This window comes from Octopus sinensis, linkage group LG15 (assembly GCF_006345805.1).
Source record: "Octopus sinensis linkage group LG15, ASM634580v1, whole genome shotgun sequence".
NCBI lineage: Eukaryota > Metazoa > Mollusca > Cephalopoda > Octopoda > Octopodidae > Octopus > Octopus sinensis.
The window spans coordinates 4,345,935-4,370,766 of record NC_043011.1 but is presented as its reverse complement, the minus strand read 5'-3'; the positions used below and the strand labels follow the sequence as shown (position 1 = coordinate 4,370,766).

The following is a 24,832-nucleotide window of genomic DNA, read 5'->3' as shown; positions in this document are numbered from 1 at the left end:
TGCACCGCAAAATGTGGGAGTAGTTAGGAATCTAAATCGTAGGAGACAGACACACAACTTCTCGTTTATATATAAAGATATGTGTGTGTATGAATACATGCACACATACACATTTACCTATCTACATATATATATACACAAACACAAATGTGTGTATCCTATTTTGGCACCGAGTGGAAGGGCTGAATTGTACTGAACAAACATATCTCTACTGGATGCTTTCCTAGCATATATATTATAAGGATCCTCTGTTAGGATTTTATCCTATATATACTGTTCTATCAGTACTTACGCGTTGAAAAAATATATCTTTCTACTAGTACTACAATACATTTCAGCACTTCAAAAACAAATTTATGTTTGCTTACATGTGTGTGTGTGAGTGTGTGTGTGTGTATGTATGTATGTATGTATTTTATGGCAAGTGCTCCTTCACAGTTTCTCTACCAAATTTTCCATTCACAAGCCCTAGGTTAACCTGGGACACATACATATGGTCCCATACAGGTTAACTATAAGTATGTATATGACACATACATATGGTCCCATACAGGTTAATTATGTGTATGTATATGACACATACATATGGTCCCATACAGGTTAACTATATGTATGTATATGACACATACATATGGTCCCATACAGGTTAACCATATGTATGTATATGACACATACATATGGTCCCATACAGGTTAACCATATGTATGTATATGACACGTACATATGGTCCCATACAGGTTAACCATATGTATGTATATGACACATGCATATGGTCCCATACAGGTTAACCATATGTATGTATATGACACATACATATGGTCCCATACAGGTTAACCATATGTATGTATATGACACATACATATGGTCCCATACAGGTTAATTATATGTATGTATATGACACATACACATGGTCCCATACAGGACACATATGTATATGACACATACATATGGTCCCATACAGGTTAACTATATGTATGTATATGACACATACACATGGTCCCATACAGGACACATATCTATATGACACATACATATGGTCCCATACAGGTTAATTATATGTATGTATATGACACATACATATGGTCCCATACAGGTTAACTATATGTATGTATATGACACATACATATGGTCCCATACAGGTTAACCATATGTATGTATATGACACATACATATGGTCCCATACAGGTTAACCATATGTATGTATATGACACATACATATGGTCCCATACAGGTTAACCATATGTATGTATATGACACGTACATATGGTCCCATACAGGTTAACCATATGTATGTATATGACACATACATATGGTCCCATACAGGTTAGCCATATGTATGTATATGACACATACATATGGTCCCATACAGGTTAATTATATGTATATATATGACACATACATATCGTCCCATACAGGTTAACTATATGTATGTATATGACACATACACATGGTCCCATACAGGACACATATGTATATGACACATACATATGGTCCCATACAGGTTAATTATATGTATGTATATGACACATACATATGGTCCCATACAGGTTAACTATATGTATGTATATGACACATACATATGGTCCCATACAGGTTAACCATATGTATGTGTATGACACATACATATGGTCCCATACAGGTTAACCATATGTATCTATATGACACATACATATGGTCCCATACAGGTTAACCATATGTATGTATATGACACATACATATGGTCCCATACAGGTTAACCATATGTATGTATATGACACGTACATATGGTCCCATACAGGTTAACCATATGTATGTATATGACACATACATATGGTCCCATACAGGTTAACCATATGTATGTATATGACACATACATATGGTCCCATACAGGTTAACCATATGTATGTATATGACACATACATATGGTCCCATACAGGTTAATTATATGTATGTATATGACACATACATATGGTCCCATACAGGTTAATTATATGTATGTATATGACACATACATATGGTCCCATACAGGTTAACCATATGTATGTATGACACATACATATGGTCCCATACAGGTTAATTATATGTATGTATATGGCACGTACATATGGTCCCATACAGGTTAACCATATGTATGTATATGACACATACATATGGTCCCATACAGGTTAACCATATGTATGTATATGACACATACATATGGTCCCATACAGGTTAATTATATGTATGTATATGACACATACATATGGTCCCATACAGGTTAATTATATGTATGTATATGACACATACATATGGTCCCATACAGGTTAACCATATGTATGTATATGACACATACATATGGTCCCATACAGGTTAACCATATGTATGTATATGACACATACATATGGTCCCATACAGGTTAACCATATATATGTATATGACACATACATAGGTCCCATACAGGTTAACCATATGTTGTATATGACACGAACATATGGTCCCATACAGGTTAACCATATGTATGTATATGACACATACATATGGTCCCATACAGGTTAACCATATGTATGTATATGACACATACATATGGTCCCATACAGGTTAACCATATGTATGTATATGACACATACATATGGTCCCATACAGGTTAACCATATGTATGTATATGACACATACATATGGTCCCATACAGGTTAACCATATGTATGTATATGACACATGCATATGGTCCCATACAGGTTAACCATATGTATGTATATGACACATGCATATGGTCCCATACAGGTTAACCATATGTATGTATATGACACATACATATGGTCCCATACAGGTTAACCATATGTATGTATATGACACATACATATGGTCCCATACAGGTTAACCATATGTATGTATATGACACATACATATGGTCCCATACAGGTTAACCATATGTATGTATATGACACATACATATGGTCCCATACAGGTTACCATATGTATGTATATGACACATACATATGGTCCATACAGGTTAACCATATATGTATGTATGACACATACATATGGTCCCATACAGGTTAACCATATGTATGTATATGACACATACATATGGTCCCATACAGGTTAACCATATGTATGTATATGACACATACATATGGTCCCATACAGGTTAACCATATGTATGTATATGACACATACATATGGTCCCATACAGGTTAACCATAGGTATGTATATGACACATACATATGGTCCCATACAGGTTAACCATATGTATGTATATGACACATACATATGGTCCCATACAGGTTAACCATATGTATGTATATGACACATACATATGGTCCCATACAGGTTAACCATATGTATGTATATGACACATACATATGGTCCCATACAGGTTAACCATATGTATGTATATGACACATACATATGGTACCATACAGGTTAATTATATGTATGTATATGACACATACATATGGTCCCATACAGGTTAACCATATGTATGTATATGACACATACATATGGTCCCATACAGGTTAATTATATGTATGTATATGACACATACATATGGTCCATACAGGTTAACCATTGTATGTATATGACACATACATATGGTCCCATACAGGTTAATTATATGTATGTATATGACACATACATATGGTCCCATACAGGTTAACCATATGTATGTATATGACACATACATATGGTCCCATACAGGTTAACCATATGTATGTATATGACACATACATATGGTCTCATACAGGTTAATTATATGTATGTATATGACACATACATATGGTCCCATACAGGTTAACCATATGTATGTATATGACACATACATATGGTCCCATACAGGTTAACCATATGTATGTATATGACACATACATATGGTCCCATACAGGTTAACCATATGTATGTATATGACACATACATATGGTCCCACACTGTAGAATAAAACTTGAAACTGCTCGGTCAGGGATGCGAGCCTTCAACAACATGCTTATGCTCAAGCGCAATCAAATGTCTGTACGATCAGAGTTAATCTGGGATTAAACAACAACAACACAAGTTTATTGATTGTACCTTCCAGTTAGAAATCAAATTATCTAAATTTATACAACCCTAACGCACCCATCTAAAATAAAGAAAAAAAATTCAATAATGCTTCATTTCACTGATGATTGTAAGATAACTGTAGATACCTGACAATGAAATAATGGCCAGATGGTCATTACATGCTTTTTTATTCTGTTTTTTTTTCCCAGATAAAATCTAAAATCACATAGTAAGTCACTTCATAAAAGAGCAGCATTGTACATTGAATATATCAAGAGGAAATAGAAGGGTGGGGGTAGGGTGGGGGTGAATGTTAAGTAAAAAGGTTTTGTGTGTTAGAGGTTTCATGTCTTTCAGAAAGCTATTAATAAAGTCCATCAAGTGTAGCATGTTGTTTCGTCTCCTACATTCCACCCACAACCTCCCTATTTTCTGCTCTAAACTTTGATGCAAGAAAAAAATATATATATAGGTGCAGGAGTGGCTGTGTGGTAAGTAGCTTTCTTACCAGCCACATGGTTCCGGGTTCAGTCCCACTGCGTGGCATCTTGGGCAAGTGTCTTCTGCTATAGCCCCGGGCCGACCAATGCCTTGTGAGTGGATTTGGTAGACGGAAACTGAGAGAAGCCCGTCGTATATATGTATTTATATATATATGTATGTATGTGTGTGTGTGTTTGTGTGTCTGTGTTTGTACCCCCTAGCATTGCTTGACAACCGATGCTGGTGTGTTTACGTCCCCGTCACTTAGCAGTTCAGCAAAAGAGACCGATAGAATAAGTACTGGGCTTACAAAGAATAAGTCCCAGGGTCGATTTGCTCGACTAAAGGCGGTGCTCCATCATGGCCGCAGTCAAATGACTGAAACAAGTAAAAGAGTAAAAGAGTAAAAGAGTATATATTTGCAACTATTGTGCCAGTTCTTCCTTCTCTTGGTATTATTGTCTGCTGCATGGAATATGGAGGATTAAAATGGGTTTTTCTCTTCCTACTACTACTACTACTACCGCCACCACTGCTACCACCGAATCTACCAGCAGCAGCAGCAGCAGCAGGTGTCAATTATGGCCTTCCATTTCAAGGGTTTGCTGTTTTGCCATTGTGTCCTTGGACAAGTTACTTAGCTCTCACTGGCTCAGTCAGTATAACTCTACAGAGGTTACTGCCTAGCTCTAGGTTAACTCTTATTGGTCAGATCTATTGTCATAGACATTCCGGCCATGCCTAACCCAACTCATTAAAAACACATATTTTATCTAGGGATTGAATTATCTAATGTCACTTTCCTCTTTTAAGATGATAACAGGTGACTTGAGGGAAACCTAGCTATTTCTTATAGGAGAGCAACAACATAGTAACATTCCAGTATTCATAAATAGTACTGGATGAGTCCACTAGTGAACCACCGAAGGGACTGTGACTCTATATAGATAATCCTTTCTACAATAAGCACAAAGTCTGAAATTTGGAGGAGGGGATAGTTGGTTGCATCAACCCCAGTGCTCAACTGGTACTTATTTTACTGGCACTCAAAGGTTGAAAGCAAAGTCCACTTTGGTAACATCGTAACGACGGATGCAATGCCACTAAACATTTTGCCTGACATGCTAATGATTCTGCCAGCTCGCCACCTTTCATTCTGTATACATAATACAAGTAGTAGGTGTTGTTCACCACTGTAGGGAGCACTCCGTCGGTTACGACGACGAGAGTCCCGGCTGATACGATCAACGGAACAGCTTGCTCGTGAAATTAACGTGCAAATGGCTGAGCATTCCACAGACATGTGTACCCTTAATGTAGTTCGCAAGGAGATTCAGCGTGATACAGAGTATGACAAGGCTGGCCCTTTGAAATACAGGTACAACTCATTTTTGCCAACTGAGTGGACTGGAGCAATGTGAAATAAAGTGCCTTGCTCAAGGACACAATGCGTCGCCGGGAATCGAACTCACAACCTTACGATCATGAGCCGAATGCCCTAACCACTAAGCCACGCGCCCTCACATTCACCACTGTATACAGCAGGACAGTGTATTGCTGGTTTCAAATTTTGGCAGAAGTTCGGGAGAAGGGGTAAGTTGATTACATTAACCCCAGTGCTCAACTGGTACTTATTTCATTGAACTCGAAAGGCTGAAAGGCACAGTCAACCCCAGCAGAATTTGAACTCAAAATACAAAGATGGATGAAATGCTGCCAAGCATTTTGCCTGGCACAGTAAGGGTCCTACCAGTTTGCTGCCCTTAGGACAGCGTATTATTAACAAATATGTTTTCTTTATAGTCATTTGCCTTAAACACACCACAAGAAGAGTAAGGCACCTCTGTGCACTACACAGTGTGTTACAATATACTATATACATACAAGGGTCATTCAGATTGATAACGACTCTCCGGAACAGAGATTATCAAATGCCTAATCAAATGGAACATATCTGCTGAGATTCCACATTCTGAGACATTAGACATAGGACACACAGAAGCAGCCAAGACCAATCAAATCCAACTGTGTTCGAACGAATACTCAACCGACAGAGATAGCTTGGTTCTAAGTCAGTTCAGTGTAACTTCTCCTGCCCCTATCACTGGCTTCCTCATATTCCTTCAATCCACTTAACTCTCTCTCTCTCTCTCTCAATAACCAATAAATCATTAACCAAGCTGAATGTATACTAACATTTTATCCTACTCTACACACCCTCCTGTTTTATTGATAGCCTTTATATTTCACATTACTTTCTCATATAGCTTGTCAGAGTACAATGAATAAGTTTCACTTAATACGAGTAGCCGAATCCGTACAGATTACACATCCATACATGTACACATGCATGTATACACAGATTTCAGATGCACAAATGCATATCAATTCCTTGATAAGTATGATTTATGGCAAGTTTAAACCAAAAGCTACAGTAGAATGACTGAGATGGTTTACAGTAGCAATATAATCTTGACATTTGCAGTCCATCTTTCAACCAAGTTAGCTGCCAACACTAACAACTGTTGGTCAAAAAGTAAAGAGAAATTCATTGTGTTAAACATAGTTCCGATCTTTTAAAGCAATATTTGGATTATCTCGTATAAAGATCCACCTCCCTTTCTTCTCTTCCATACAGGAGTCACATCTTGGAGGCTTTTAATTGGTTCAGATCACCAAAAGATACGTGAAAAAGGTAAACACATGCAGTTATGATTCCTTCCTAATGCATAGGTGTGGCTGCGTGGTAAGAAGCTTGCTTCGCAGTCACATAGTTCCAGGTTTAGCCTCACTGCATGGCACCTCAGGCAAGTGTCTTTTGTTATAGGGTTGGGTCGACCAAAGCCTTGTGAGTGGATCTGGTAGACAGAAACTGAAAGAAGCTCCCCTCCTGTGTGTGTGTGTGTGTGTATATATATATATATATATATATATATATATATAAGTTCAGTAAAATTTAGATTCAGATGAATATGGTACTTAAGTTAAAGGCACCAGAATTTAGTAAGGTATTATCCATATAATTCAAAATGGGGTGATTATAATCAAAATAAGCAACAAGGATATCCAGAGGTAATGCAGTACGATTGTTTCATGCAACTCCATTTAATTGAACAATGCAATCATTACATCAATTTAAAATGTAGAGCAATCTTTAGCTGAAGATTGCTCCACATTTTAAATTGATGTAATGATTGCATTGTTCAATTAAATGGAGTTGCATGAAACAATCGTACTGCATTACCTCTGGATATCCTTGTTGCTTATTTTGATTATATATATATATATATATATATATATATATATATATGTTAATGACTGAGACCTTTGGCAGTATGCTGTGCTTGAGAAGACCTGTCAAGCCAAGTGAAATCATAGTTGTGGCTGATGCTGGTGTCACATAACTGGCACCTGTGCCAGTGGCAGGTGAAAAGCATCTTTTGAGTGTTGAGCCTCATAGAGCCAAGGTGGTCAAAGTTGGTGGCACATGAAAAGCACCCTTTGAGTGTTGGGCCTCATGGAGGCAATGACGGATGACCAAGATGTTTCACATTATGCCATGCTTGAGAAGAAGACCCATCAAGCCAAGTAAAACTGTAGTTGTGGTAGATACTGGGGTCACACAAATGGTACCCATGCCAATGGCATGTAAAGGCACCCATTGCACTCTCAGAGTGGTTGGCATTAGGAAGGGCATCCAGCTATAGAAACCATACCAAATCAGACTGGAGTCTTGTGCAGCTTTCCAGTCCTGGTCAAACCATCCAACGCATGTCAGCATGGACAACAGATGTAAAATGATGCTGATGATAATATATATATATATATATATATATATGTGTATGTATGTCATTTTGATTTGGCTCCATGCTACCTCAAGTTTCGCAGGCCCCTAATGAGAGCCCAACTCCTTCAGGAATTGAATCAAACTGTTTTGAATAATACATGTAACTCCTAAATGTGTTGGTGCCCTTTTCTTTCATTTGTCCACTCACTCATACATGTGTGTATGTGTTTGTGTCTCCCACCACTGCTTGACAACTGGTATTGGTGTGCTTACGTCTTTGTAACTTAGCAGTTTAGCCAAAGAGGCCAATAGATTAAGTAGAAGGCTTTAAAAAAAAAAGTCTTGAGGTCAATTTGTTCAACTAAAAAACCCTTCAAAGCAGTAACCGAGCATGACTGAAACAAGTGAAAGAAAAAGATAAAGACTGACAAAAAAGGGGTTTAAATCACTGCAAGGGCTGAAAAGCTTTGTCACAGACAAAAGGAAAAAAAATGTTCAACAGCCACATAAACATAGAAATATAGAAATTACTTTGATTTTCGCCAATGAATGTCTGTATAGTTTATTTGTTTCTCTGTACTAAATTACTTGTATAACTATACACAGCCACCAAATAACAAGTGTAATGCTCTGACCAAGTCCACTGCCAATGTGGCCACCACAAAAACTTACTAGCATACAAAAATAAACAGGACAGTAGAAAAGAAAAAAGCAATATGTTATACTAACATTTATTACTCTAGGCTTCTGGTATTGATTTTCAAAATTATGTGCATTTGTATCTTATATTTCTATATATTTCTAGTATACTTTGAATATCTCCTTAAATTTTATGGATTATCTAATTACTCTGTTTTTAATGAAATTCTTGAAAGCTATTTCTAATAAATATAACACCCTGCTCACTACCCACCGAGTCCATAGTACTCTTGTTATGCTACTGTCATAGTTTCGCTTGGTTGTGGTCAAGATAACTTAAGGTGACCACCAGTTGATGTACAGGACAAATTTTATTGCATCCTGCTTGGATAACATTAGTGAATAATGATACACTGTTATAAGAAACAACCAAAAGTCTGAGTTTCCTATTTTGATTTATATAATTATCATAAATAGTGTATATAACTGTTATAAATACGACTATGTATCTGAATTGTCACACTGAGGGCTACAGATCATTCTCCACTAGACGGAGACATAGGATACCTGAAATACTAGGTTTATGGATTACACCTAGTCATGTAACCAGCTACATATATATGTCTTATGTCTGACAGTAGAGGATAATCTGGAACTAAAAAGCAGCAGTAATTATGTAGGATTTTATGAGGCAGTGACATATGTACTATGGTTTTTGTATTAAATAGGCTCATTAAGAAAATTTAATCTATTTATGGTAGGTGAAGAAGTGATAGATAAATTGGCATTCTATCCAGAGTTGGAGAAATTTCTCTCATATCACAGAAAGCAGAGGTAAGCAAAAAGACTTAGAAGTTCCATACAGCTTAAGAAATACTTATATTATGTGACATTTGCTATTCTACAAGGTATTAAAAGAGAAAGTAATGTTTTCCAATAGGAATAGCAGACATGAGGTCAATAAACTATATGAGTTGAGTAACCATGTAGAGACCACTTGAGACGGTAAAAAAGAAAAGAGAAAACATGACATTTTGATTGAATGGATAAAAAAAAAAATGAAGTCCTATGAAAATGATAATGATCTGTTTCAACAAAAATTATTGAATAAATTTTGTGAGTTTGGATCAGTTTGTATGGCGAAAGAGAAAAGAAATTCAAAGAAAGTGGCTCAGGTTGTCACTGAACCTGTAGTTATTTTATTTAGTTATTTTTGACCGATGACTGAAGACTTACTTTCCATAATTCTTTGTAATTTTAGTCTGGCTATCAATTTATTGGCCTCAGACGGATAATAGTCAAAGTTAATCTGAACGGGATTAGAACTCAAAACATAAGGTGTCATAACTAAATCCTACTGTGCATTTGATTCCTTGCTCTATCGCCTGTGCCGCTCTGCAGTTGATTTTCATATTAATACTTTGAGTCTAATAGCAACATGGTCCACATTTCATTGCCAAAAGTTGAGAATTTTTTTAGCCTAAACTTCAGTCTTTCAGTTGAAATTTTTGTTTGATATAATTCATCTTCTTTGCAGACAGGTGGGTAAAGAATTTTCAAGAAGTACGGGAATAGTAGCTATTTTTCATTATATTTACAACCTTGAAGAACTCATTCTCGTATGAAATAAAACAGAAAAGAATTTATTGAGGGGTTAATAAATTTCCAAATCTATCAGTCTCATTGAGCAATATCAATGTTTTATCATGTCTCTTAACCTTGATAGATCAACCCTTACTACTATCCACACAGAGAGGAAATTCTATAATATGAATATACAATACATAGGCAGCTTATCATATTATTTAGCTTAAAAGAATACAGTTTTTCTCCTTTTTCTACAAGAGAACAAATTAAATAGAAACAAAAGCAAAAATTTATTGCAGTTATTGAAAAAAAAATGGTACCTTCTTAAGCAGTTGGGGAGAAACAAAGTTATGATTGTTTTTAGAAGCACTCCATCGGTTATGACGACGAGGGTTCCGGTTGATCCGATCAACGGAACAGCCTGCTCGTGAAATTAACGTGCAAGTGGCTGAGCACTCCACAGACACGTGTACCCTTAACGTAGTTCTCGGGGATACTCAGCGTGACACAGAGAGTGACAAGGCCGGCCCTTTGAAATACAGGTACAACAGAAACAGGAAGTAAGAGTGAGAGAAAGTTGTGGTGAAAGAGTACAGCAGGGATCACCACCATCCCTGCCGGAGCCTCGTGGAGCTTTAGGTGTTTTCGCTCAATAAACACTCACAACACCCGGTCTGAGAATTGAAACCGCGATCCTACGACCGCGAATCCGCTGCCCTAACCACTGGGCCATTGCACCTCCACAAACTTATGATACAGATGTAACCAATTAAATATTTGCAGTTAGCTCTAACCTTAATACTTCCCAAATTAATACAAATGTGTTGTTGCATTAAAATAAAGATCATTAATATAAAAATCTACATATTTTTATGACAACTACGTAAATGTAACTCTTAATATTTAATGAGATATAGTTATGATGTGATCCATATATTATAAGATATTATTTCTTCCAAAAGAGAAAGTGGAGCTCTAGATAGGAGATAAGAAAAATTATTGGTGTTCCTCAAACATGTTTGTGCTGAATTAGAAACGAATAATGAAAGGTGACATGTTCTGTCTCCATAAATCCGAAACTTACCTTATCACCTCTAAAAATCTTTCCATAGCGTGCAATGACTATTGAGCCTTTGAAGTTTACGGAATGATTTTTATGGAGGTACTGAAAGTCTTCAATTCTGCCATAGTTGACATAGATTAAAGGACCCTAGAATCAGAAAAGAACAAAAACTGATCAATAGCATTTTGTTGATAATTAAGTTAATTAATATAGTGTGAAATGTAAATGAAAAAGCAAAGGCAAACGATTGCTATTTGCATAATATCTGAGCCATGTGATGGGATATCCCTAACTTATAAGTTGCTTGCACAAAATGATTATTGGTATGAATGTAAATTCATAATTGGGATAGAGGAGTTGCAGGTTTTGAATTGGTTCTCCATAGAGGTGCAGGAGTGGCTGTGTGGTAAGTAGCTTACTTACCAACCACATGGTCCCAGGTTCAGTCCCACTGCGTGGCACTTTGGGCAGGTGTCTTCTACTATAGACTCAGGTTGACCAAAGACTTGTGCGTTGATTTGGTAAACAAAAACTGAAAGAAGCCCGTCGTATGTATGTATATATATATATATATATATATATGTGTGTGTGTGTGTGTGTGTGTGTCTGTGTGTGTGTGTGTGTGTGTTTGTGTGTGTTTGCATGTCTGTGTTTGTCCCCCCAACATCGCTTGATAACCGATGCTGGTGTGTTTACGTCCCTGTAACTTAGCGGTTCAGCAAAAGAGACTGATTGAAATAAGTACTAGGCTTACAAAGAATAAGTCCTGGGGTCGATTTGCTCGACTAAAGGCGGTGCTCCAGCATGGCTGCAGTCAAATGACTGAAACAAGTTAAAGAATAAAGAGTAAAGAGAGATTCTCCTTCTTGCTGATTTTGGAAGAGATGATCACATCAGTAGGATGCACATGCTGATGCCGTTTCCTTGAGTAAAGCAAGACATGTCATTTGCCATAGCTCAGCAGTAAATGAATCCAGTCAAATGCCGGCAAAGCTTTCTTTCCCTCCTACAGTAGCATCTTCAAGGTTTTGCTAACTTGAGGTTGAAAGGGAATCTATATTTGCTCACAAACTACATAGGCACCTAATACAATCAGTGAAAACAGAGTACTAGCTATGAAGGCCATATTCACAAGTGATGTGTGTGTGTGTGTGTGTATGTATGTATGTATGTGTGTGTGTATGTATGTATGTATGTGTGTGTGCGTGTGTGTATGCACGTGCGTGCATGTGTGTGTTTTCAGTCACTGATTAATCATGCTTAAGTGCAGCACTATTCTCAGAATACTTGGTTATGTTTTGCTCACAACACACATACACACAAAACATGAAAGAATTTGCTACTGCTGCCGCCACCACCACCACCACCACCACCACCACCACCACCACCACCACCACCACTACCACTACTACTACTACTACTACTACAACTACTACATTTATTTATATTTCAATGCATGTCAACTTAAAATTTTCGATAATTTATGGGCTATCCAAATATGTCTATTTATTTTCCTGCTATATTTTCTATAAAATATGGACTTATTTGTTCATGTCACAAAAGAAAGCGGTTACACTGGGGAAAATGAATTCCCAAATAATTAAATGTAGTATTTTAAAAATACATGTATAAATTTAAGGCACCATGGTTCAGCTCACAAATAACTGAACTGATAGAACAGGAAAGCTTCCTGCAGAGAATATGTCATTAGCATGAATTGTACTAATTCACACATATTATCTAGAAATATTGAACTATCAATTATTGAATAAACCTCTATAGCTAAAGGCTGATGTGTAATTATAAAATGTGCAGTTGTTTAATTAGTGTAGGGTATTAGTAAAGGTTAAATGTGAGATTTATTCTGATTATTAGAACACATGGAAACTAATTGGGACTGCACTTAAAATTTGTCACATCATTGCTTCATGTTCAGCAGTTATCGCTTGCTGTGTGTGATAACGAAGAACAAATAGTCAGCTTATCTTCTCATCAATTGATTACCATTGAATTGCCAAGAATATTGCAACTTTTTCAGGTGTGCAAATATAAAGATTCCATGAGATTCTCTGCAGGAAGTTATAATGAAGGAAGAGATTTGAAATTGAAATAATTTCACTCTATATAGCTAAAAGTAAAATATGTTAGTAGATTTATACTTATTAGGAACTAATCAGACACAGTGACAGCAGAATTTTTACAGCAATATGTTACAGTCTTTAGTCAAGTGATGAGCTGAATTTTGCTAATACTATGGTATGTTGGTACTTCGAAAATACCTCATGGAGTGATGACCACACCATGTATAGTTATGGGCCTCCCTTTAGCAAGGCATAGCACCCATTCAGCCATCTTGCCAGGGATACACAAATTCATGGCATATTGTGAAGGCGGCGAACTGGCAGAAACGTTAGCACACCGGGCGAAATGTGTAGCCGTATTTCGTCTACCATTACGTTCTGAGTTCAAATTCCGCCGAGGTCGACTTTGCCTTTCATCCTTTCGGGGTTGATAAATTAAGTACCAGTTATGCACTGGGGTCGATGTAATCGACTAAATCCGTTTGTTTGTCCTTGTTTGTCCCCTCTGTGTTTAGCCCCTTGTGGGTAGTAAAGAAATAGGCATATTGTGAAGAGGTGGTGGAAGAGCTCAACTGAGCAAACAGTGCTTTGTACATTGATGCTGAGTGGAGGAATCCTACAAGATTAATGGTCATGATCACCAAGCTCTATCAAGAGAGTAACTGCAATGCATCCATAGTGGAGGGCTTGAGGGCTTGGGCAGGCATGGTCGCCTAATCAGCTAATGACAATTTCACTATGACTCAAGTTTCAAGTTCAAATTCATAAAAATTGAAGTGGATGGTGATAGAGTCTAATGGAAATCTGCAAAAGCAGCAAAGAGAAAAACAAAAACAAAAAAAAAGTGCTAATACAATGGGTCCTGCTCAGTGTTGCAAACCCTTGTAACCCACTTCCACTCAATGTATCTGCTTTTCATTACCTTACCATCTCTCAATCACCTAAATATATTTCTTTACTACCCACAAGGGGCTAAACACAGGGGGGACAAACAAGGACAGACGAACGGATTAAGTCGATTACATCGACCCCAGTGCGTAACTGGTACTTAATTTATCGACCCTGAAAGGATGAAAGGCAAAGTCGACCTCGGTGGAATCTGAAGTCAGAACGTAACGGCAGATGAAATACCTATTTCTTTACTACTCACAAGGGGCTAAACACAGAGGGGACAAACAAGGACAGACGAATGGATTAAGTCGATTACATCGACCCCAGTGCGTAACTGGTACTTAATTTATCGACCCTGAAAGGATGAAAGGCAAAGTCAACCTCGGTGGAATTTGAACTCAGAACGTAACGGCAGATGAAATACCTATTTCTTTACTACTCACAAGGGGCTAAACACAGAGGGGACAAACAAGGACAGACGAACGGATTAAGTCGATTATATCGACCCCAGTGCGTAACTGATACTTAATTTATCGACCCCGAAAGGATGAAAGGCAAAGTCGACCTTGGCGGAATTTGAACCCAGAACGTAACGGCAGACGAAATACGGCTACGCATTTCGCCCGGCATGCTAGCAGACTAAAATTTCTACAAGCCCAGAACCGCTATCCTTCTGGAACTCCCATTTTGTCCATCTGTTCCTTACAGAAAATTACCTAAATTGTACCTCCTCAGTTTGGGTGGCCTTACAAGGGCCATAGGCTGAGACCACCCTTCTTTGAGTAAAAACAAAAGAATGGGAACAAGGAAAATAGCAAAACGAAACATAATAGCGTCATTGCAATATTATTTTTAACTAACAACTACATCACAAAAATACTTTTACATTCAACTTCATATCAAACAATACCAGTCCATTTGATCACAGAACATTTTTTATTTGAACATGGTCAGCAGTCTAGTTTTTTTTTCGTATTCAATGTCATTTAATTTCACGCTATTTTAAATACTGTACTGCACATTTATGACTGTCTATTTATATAAGATGTATTTCCAATAAATATCTAGAAAAATTCATTCATGTCTGATAGAACAAAAAATGCAGTTAGAGTGGAAAAAAATAAGATTCAAAAGAATTAAAAATGATTTTTTAAAAATACATGTGCAAGGGGGAGAAAAATTTGCTTTGATATGAATATTTGATAAATGGCAGAAATAGCTAAATAAATTCAAAAATTATAACAAGTTACATAAATAAATAAAAATTTAGTATAAATTACTCTCTGTATGAAATTTTATAGAAAAATAGTTCAGAAGTTTAGGCACCAAAAATTTTACAGACACACACAACATGTATGAAACTAAAGCATAACTAAAGAGTAAATTCTAGTTAGTAAGAGCCCCCCCTCCCAATAAAAATTTTGCCTTTGGATTTATCTATGTAATATTATTACTAACATTAATTAATTTCTTCCCAGTAACTATACAATATATATATATATATATATTAATCAGATTAATCAAGATTTATCAGCTGAAATTGCTACGATGATCCGGTTCTTGACTGAAGATTGAAGGCTTCGAATGTCCCGTCCGTGTTTTTTGTATCGTCTTCTAAATGTTTTACGTTCTTGTCCCAGTTTGTATTTTTCTACATATAATAATAATATATATATATATATATATATGTATATATATATATATATATATATATATATATATATATATATATATATATATATATATATATATATATATATATATATATATATATATATATAGGCACAGGAGTGGCTGTGTGGTAAGTAGCTTGCTAACCAACCACATGGTTCCGGGTTCAGTCCCACTGCGTGGCATCTTGGGCAAGTGTCTTCTGCTATAGCCCTGGGCTGACCAATGCCTTGTGAGTGGATTTGGTAGAGGGAAACTGAAAGAAGCCTGTCGTATATATGTATATATATATAAGTGTGTGTGTGTATGTTTGTGTGTCTGTGTTTGTCCCCCTAGCATTGCTTGACAACCGATGCTGGTGTGTTTACGTCCCCGTCACTTAGCGGTTCGGCAAAAGAGACTGATAGAGTAAGTACTGGGCTTACAAAGAATAAGTCCCGGGGTCGATTTGCTCGACTAAAGGTGGTGCTCCAGCATGGCCGCAGTCAAATGACTGAAACAAGAAAAAGAGTAAAAGAGTATATATATATTGTGATACCAGTGCCAGTGGCACATAAAAGAACCACCCAAACGTGGCTGTTGCCAGCCTTGCCGGTGGCATGTAAAATGCACCCACTACACTCACGGAGTGGTTGGCATTAGGAAGGGCATCCAGCTGTAGAAACACTGCCAGATCAGACTGGGCCTGATGCAGCCTCCTGGCTCTCCCAGACCCCAGTCGAACCGTCCAACCCATGCTAGCATGGAAGATGATGATGATATATATGAAATATTTCATAGAGCTTGCACTGTCAGATATTCCCTTGCAATTGGGATCTCCAGTCTGACATATTACACAGTAAGACAGGTGATTTCAATTTCAGCATCTTCTGACAGTATTACTGCACCCAGCAATGCTTAGCAGGACTGAAACTACAAGAGAATGCCCATCTGCTTTTGGCTCATATGAGGGTATGGTTTTTAACCTCTCATTAATCAAGCCAATTGACCAGACCAAACTAGCTGCAACCAGCTGTAGTAGTAATTTACAAATTAACATACCAATGTGGTCACGTCAGCATTTGATGAAGCAAATGACCGTTACATATCAGAAGAATAGAACACTATCCCTGGTCCACATCACCTAGAATAGTATTCAAAGGGTAACATAGAAAAGAAATACATAAAGACAGGTTTTGGTAAGATGACATCAAGGATGCAACAAACGTGCACATTGTAGAAGCTCATTCAAGTCAGTTAGTTCAGCCACTGATAAATTAGAACTCAAAAGTTGTACAGGAATGGCCAGTTGAAATTGTATCATGAATAATATATTCTGTCATCTACCCATTCACATGTTTATTCAGATATTTATCTATTTGTTGTCGTAGTTACTAGTCTATTTGTATATTCCTCCTTTCAGTCTCACGTAACTGCTTTGACCTACAACCCCAACAATATATGTATATATATATATATTTATATACATCCATGTGAAGTGACATCTTATGTATGTCATTTATATATAGCTGTATGTATGATTCATCTGTTAGAAAACAGCTGAGATATAATCGAGAACATTGGATCACCATCAATATCAGAGAAACAGTGAGGCCATTTATAGCAATGTTAGATGGGCCTGGAGATTTCTTACATACTACCATGCAGCTATGTAAGAACATTTGCTCTGGCCATACACTGTGTGTGTGTGTGTGTGTGTTTGTGAGTGTATGTTAATATATATCTTGGTAGACGTGCATATCTGTTATGCTTTTACAAATCTTTCTCAGTATATACTCTCTCTCTCTTTCTCTTTTACTTGTTTCAGTCATTTGACTGTGGTCATGCTGGAGCACCGCCTTTGATCGAGCAACTCGACCCCGGGACTTATTCTTTTGTAAACCCAGTACTTATTCTATTGGTCTCTTTTGCTGAACCGCTAAGTAACGGGGACGTAAACACACCAGCATCGGTTGTCAAGCAATGCTAGGGGGACAAACACAGACACACAAACACACACACACGCATACATATATATATACACATATATACGACGGGCTTCTTTCAGTTTCCGTCTACCAAATCCACTCACAAGGCATTGGTCGGCCCGAGGCTATAGTAGAAGACACATGCCCAAGGTGCCACGCAGTGGGACTGAACCCAGAACCATGTGGTTGGTAAACAAGCTATGTACCACACAGCCACTCCTGCGCCTGTTGGCAAAGAAAGTGAACACTGGTATAAAAACCAGAAAACTGGTACTTTCGAATAGAAATGTTCTGCGTGGTAGTTGTTCTGCCGAGTCGGACAATCCCTCGTCACTCTAATTATCAGAAATGCATTGAACCGGTGATTGGTTTGCTGGAAACCTGTAACTAATAATGCTTTTGTTCACCGAATGCAACACAAAATAAATAACTAAAATAAAAATAAATGAGAGATATTATTAACTGCCCAATCTAACCATACTAAAATTCCTCATATCGGTTCAGAGCTAATATGAGAAATCAATAATATTACAAGAGGGCTGTAATTGATTGGATCAACCATAGCACATTGCAAGCACATTACATAAATTTATGAGGGATGAAAGACAAAGCTGATTCCTTGCAGGATTTGAACTCAAAATGCAGCGGAACAAAACTAGATGCTTCCTGATGAATTTTCCAATGAACTGACTGGGCCAACATTATCAGCACAGCTCGGAATTAGAATACTGATTTTTAAATTTTGGTACAAGACCACACACAGTTGATTATATTGAGCTTACATTTTATCGATACTCATTTATGTGCAACTAAGCTGTATCATCATTATACTATCACCTTCAGGTCCATTTTTCAGGACAATGTTTTTACAGCTGAAAAGCCTTCCTGATGCCACCGTTTTAGTCACCTCATACATCACTCAAAGATACAGGGTATCTATTCTAAAAGCCAGGATGCGAGACAAAACTGATCTTGGCCAGTGGAATTTGGAAGGAGAGCATGAAGTGGCGTAACTAAATACTGGTTTCAAATTTTGGTTCAAATCCAGTAGTTTCGATGTGGTGCTGGTGGTGGGAGGTAAGACTATTACATCAACCCCAGCGATCAACTAGTACTTATTCTAATGACCACAAAAGGATGAAAGGCAAAGTTGACTTCAGTGGAATTTGAACTCAGAATGTAAAGATGGACAAATTGCGCTAAGCACCTTACCCACTGTACTAATGATTCTGCCAGCTTGCAGCCTTTTAAAAAAGTGGCCAGCAAGTGTCTATGGAGAATTGAACCTTGTACCTCTCAGATACTGGCTGAATGCTATGTATCATTAAGCTAAGTGGCCCCTTAGGTGTAACTAAATATTGAATGGCATTTTGTTTATTACTCTAGTGAAATTCTAATTGACAACCCTTCTAAAGGAATAATGGTGATTCTTAACCCTCACAATGCCCTATACTTTAGTGGGATAAGAATTTGGCTGATTGTAATGACTTTAGGATTTGACTGGTACTTAGTGATGGAAAATAACTCAGATGTTGGTGGGATACAAACACAGAGCATAGGAGTATACAACTAAACAGCACTAGAAATTTTGGCCAACACTCAACTAATTTTTACCAGTCTATGCTAAATTCATAACATTAAAATTAAAACAGGTAGAGAGTGTCATGGTTTACTGGTCTGCAATTCTGTGACATAAGCCAAAAGTAATATCTTCCCCAATATTAAAAGTTAATAAAAGGAAGTTTCTTTCTATATTATAGTAATGCCCCAGCATGGCCACAGCAACTGGTGAAACAATATAAGTGGCTGGTATTAGAACTTCACAAGCAGTGAGGTAATGCAGAGTACAATTTCCTAGAAAGGGCTTCAGAGAAAGAGATGAGCTCAGCCAAGTTGTGGAAAAAGGGTTACAAGTTCTCTTGTACAGGTATCAACATCAGAAATTTGGGAATGAAATACAGGTGTGATAGTGCAGAGTCAATAGCTCCAGGGACCAAGGAGGAGTTGTAAAGCTTGTTTCAACAGGGGTTACCTAACTATGATGTTGATGTTGATGATGATGATGATAATCTGAATCTACTTTGCTTTTCTATTATAGGCTTCACTATGTGAAAGAAACTCTGATGTTTTATAATTGCTTGTCTGAATCTATTTCTATAACATTTTTTTGTTTGTGTGTGCAACTGACACTGTTTTTTTTTTTTACATATAGGCATATTTGTATTGCAATTCAATTTCCTTCTCAATGATTTTGTCTTTTATATGATCTATAGCTCACTTAGCATATAACCAAATTACATTTTTTTTTTAGGAAAAAAAAGAAGCTAAATTTTATAAAATCATATAAGAAATAATATTTTATTCTTGCTTAGTAATCATTGATAAAAATAATGTGGACTTACAAGCTTCATTAGTCTTTGAGATACCATAATGGAATGTCAAAGAATTAGTGAAACAAACAGCCATAATAAACATTGCAGCACCTAGTGGAAATTTCAAAAATAAATGAAGCAAACAAACGTGATTAACACCATGGCACCTAACTATTAAGTGGTTGGGTATGTTGGAACATGAGAATTAAGTTAGTGGTGCATAATAAAACACATATAGTAATGTATTTCAGATGTTGGCATAGTAAAGAAGAAGAAGAAAAAGAAAGATATTTACCTCAGCAATGCCACTGGGTGCAAAGGAATTGTAAGGTGGCACAAGTTTTGATGAATCATCTTCTTTTCTGAGTGTTTTTTCATAGAAATGGGACGTAAACACTGTTTGATTTTGAAAACGGATTTCAATCTAAGATGAAATGAGAAAACAGAAAAAATCATGAAAATATGCTAAATGAAAAATAAATGAAAAAATTTTTTAAATTGTCATCACAGAAGTCATCCCTGTCGGAGAAGTTTTTGTTATAGGTTTGGTAGTCATCAACAAAGTGCTCGCTGTCATAGTGGTGGTTAGCATAAATACTGCTACCATCACCAATGCCACCACTGCCGTCATCATCATCATCATAATCATGTAGGAGTCACTGATAGACCCTCTGCAGGGTCATTCCTCCTCTTAGAAATAGAAATGATAGTGGTGGTGGATGTAATGATTGTGATGGTAATGGTAGCGGTGAAAGTGATGATGATGATCGTGAATACGCAATAACAGCAGTTCTCTTCATTAACCCTTTCATTACTGTATTTATTTTGAGAAGCTTTGTTTCTTTCAATTACATTAAATATAACAAAGCATTTAGTAAAATAACTTGGTTATCATTCAGCTAGTATTTGGAATATAAATTGTGACTAAGGTTTGGTGGAAGATTTTAATTCAAAACTTATGACAGAGCCAGAGCCGGTTTCAGCCGGATTGGTAATAAAAAGGTTAAACAAAACTGCTACAAGATTCCTCCTTCCTCCGTAGCCAAGGAGCAACAGCCCCGATTCTAAATATTAAACATGTTGACAAGCACCCTAAACCTGTATCACTTTTCCTTCACAATTTGTTAAGGGTGGGTGAAACACAAAACTCATCAGATATGCACATTCCAAACGTAAGTGTACCAAATGGTAAAAGTGAAATTTATCAACGGCCACCTGCATAAAGTACGCATGATGTTTGTACAAACAAACCCAGTCAAGGATTCTTCCTTCAAATATCATTGGAATGGCAGCAGAATTCCTTGAACACTAGTTACATCACTACCCCTGCCATCGTTGTTGTTATCACCATCATCATCATCATAGTACATTTGCTTTTTTCTATGCAGGAACAGGTTTCAAACTTTTAGTCCTTTCATACAACATGTAAGGACATGGTGTACCTATTCTGAAATGGTGCTGAGAAATACGCACAGTGTTTGACTGTACACATAGAATCCACAGAACAACAAGCTGTGCCTGCCACACTCCTCAAAGACATACAGCATCTCGAAAGAGTCCAGAAGCTGGCTACCCGCATGGTTCTTGGTCTGAAGCATTTGTCTTATGAAGAAAGGCTGAAGACGCTCGACCTTTATTCTCTAGAAAAACGCCGCCGCCGTGGTGATCTCATTCTTGCTCACAACATCATAAGAGGAAAGTGTAACCTCTCGAAAGAGCTGTTCTTCACTCCTGCTCCAGAGCGTCGGCTGCGGGGTCACGCCGGAAAGCTCTATCTGTGACGATTTCATCTCAATCAAAGGAGAGGGGCTTTCTCCGTCCGGGTTGCGGATCTGTGGAATAAGCTGCCGGACGAGATAGTGAAGATGCCGACGGCCGCTCGGTTCAAGGTCTCTCTTGACCAGAAATGGCCTGAACTTTTTGCATGAACACCACCCTGTACATAACTCCATGTCCCCCTACATGGTCTTGCTTTTTGCATTTTGAGCCAAATTAACTTAACTTAAATTAACTTAACTCAGTAGAATAAATAAAGATCTTTTATATCATTCATTTTCATCCCTTCGTTAACCTACTTCCACTTTTCCAAGATATTATGTCATTAGATTGTTCTTCATTAGTAAAGTAGGTGAGAAATGAACTGCATTGGTCATGCAACATCATATGACATCCATGACATCCTGCCTCTTGTGAATATGGTCCTACATGAAGAGACTCTTGGTAAAAGAATAATGGAAAGACCACAGCCAAAGTGGCTCAGCAACATCAAGGGAAAGACAGGGGAAAAGATGGTGGCTGGGTAAAGATGGGGAGAGAATACTGAATCTCCGTCTGTACATCTGTTTCCTTACTAGACGATAGTTTTTGGTGGATACCAAAAATCAGGAATAAATAAATATGTGGATTTATATACATAATCTTCATTATTATTCTATGACTTTTTCAAAGCTTGCATAAGGTGGATGGGTCACCATAGTCCAAGCCAGTGCTTATTGGGAGTTACTACTGTCTAAGATAGGTTGGTTTACCATTATACATTTTCTTTTTGATTTGATTTCTATGGCTGGATGCCCTTCCACCAACCACTTTACAGAAGGTACTGGGTGCATTTAATCAATCACCAGTACTAGAGAGGCTGTCACATTTTCAACAAGACAACCACCATCGGCTCCACATTTTCATGAACAACTTTGTAAAGTTTACTGGGTGCATTTTATTGTGGCACCAGCTCTATTAGGTTACCTTGTATCCCATTAGATTAGTGAGTTCTCACTACTCTATGATGTATTTAGTCACTGAAAGTTAAGATTTCTAAGGTAAATAAAAGAGAAAGCAATGACAGAAGATTAAGATGAGTGGGTCAAGGTTGCAAGAGCATGATGGTGGAAAAAGTGACTGAAATGATAAGTGCATGAATGAATGAATGAATGAGAGAGAGGTGGGGGAGAGGGAGAGAGAGAGAAGGAGAGAGAGGGGGAGGGAGAAAGAGGGAGAGAGAGAGGGAGGGAAAGAGAGGGAGAGAGAGAAAGAGGCCAAGAGCACAACTGCCAAAGTTCTCTTAGATTTTGGGTAGTGAGGGTAATCATAAACCCAAGGGACTTTGGCTGGCCCAATGTTGCTTACTCTTACTGACACATTCCATACCTTTTTCTGTTTCCACCACCTGTTTTCTTTTCATAACTGATTGGATGTAAACCCCCCCAGCCTCCCCCCTTTATTACTCACTCTTATAGCAAACAAAAGAAATCCTTATTGTTGCTGTTGTTGTTTTTGCTATTGTTGTCTGTTATTGTTGTTACTGCTGTTACTCTTAACATTATTTCTATAGTAATTATCATTGACAGTTCTTGGAAGGCAACTTTCTGAAGATATGTATAGACAGTTGTATTGTGAGAGAGAGAGAGAGAGAGACAGACAGAAGGAGCAAGAGAGAGAATAAAATAAATTACAAAAAATACAAAAAAAAAAGACATTCAGAAGAGTAAATGGCTGGGGTGGGTTGGTGGAGTGAAAATCAAGGATAATAAGGAAAGTAGTATGTTGGTTGAAGTTCATTGATGGAGGAATAATAATATCAAGTGAAAATAAAATACTTAAAGAAATTTAATAATAATAGGTTTATATTTACATTTGTGAGTTTTTTTTATATGTATGCATGTCTATGCCTGCATGGCATGGCTGTATGCGCACATGTAGATATCTACGTATGTTTGTCTGTATGTCTGTCCATATGTAAGTACATATGTATGTGTACAATTATATCTATCTATCTATCTATCTATTATCCATCCATCTATCTATCTTTGACTATGATTCTATGAACCATAAAAATTGATACAGAGAGTTGCTTATTTGCAAAAAAAAAAAAAAAAGAATTATAACATGTGACTTCATTGACTGAGGTTACCATGGTCTTTTCCGTAGGCTTTTCTTTCCATGGGTAAACTTCACCTGTCCTCCCCTTTACACTTCATATTGACATTTCTGTGATAACGATCCCTATTGATCAAATTCCCCCCCCCCTTTATTAAATTTTATTCCATCCCCCCCTTTTTTGTCCTCTTTCCATTTACGATCCCTTTTGATCGAAAACCAAACCCCCTTCTTTTACCCCCAAAAGAAAAGCTCTACCTTGTAATTTCGTCCTGTCTGTGTGCAGCCCTGTGTGGCTAATATAGAAACATATCTCTCTGTCTGTCTATCTGTCTGTCTGTCTGTCTGTCTATCTATCTATCTATCCATCTGTCTATCTATCTATCTATCTATCTATCTATCTATCTTTCTATCTATCTATCTG

General features: G+C 37.2%; 1 protein-coding gene across 10 annotated transcripts in view; it reads right to left on the bottom strand.

Moving 5' to 3' along the window:
- The window catches only part of LOC115219722 (N-acetylated-alpha-linked acidic dipeptidase 2), a 785,126-nt gene that overhangs the window by 156,150 nt on the left and 604,144 nt on the right, over nucleotides 1–24,832 (bottom strand). For all 10 annotated transcript variants that reach the window (XM_036509422.1, XM_036509419.1, XM_036509418.1 and 7 more), the window contains 2 exons: nucleotides 20,831–20,959; nucleotides 11,575–11,700 (listed from right to left, as the gene is read on the bottom strand). In XM_036509422.1, coding sequence (XP_036365315.1) covers nucleotides 11,575–11,700; nucleotides 20,831–20,959 — 255 coding nt within the window. The remainder of the gene's footprint in view (nucleotides 1–11,574; nucleotides 11,701–20,830; nucleotides 20,960–24,832) is intronic.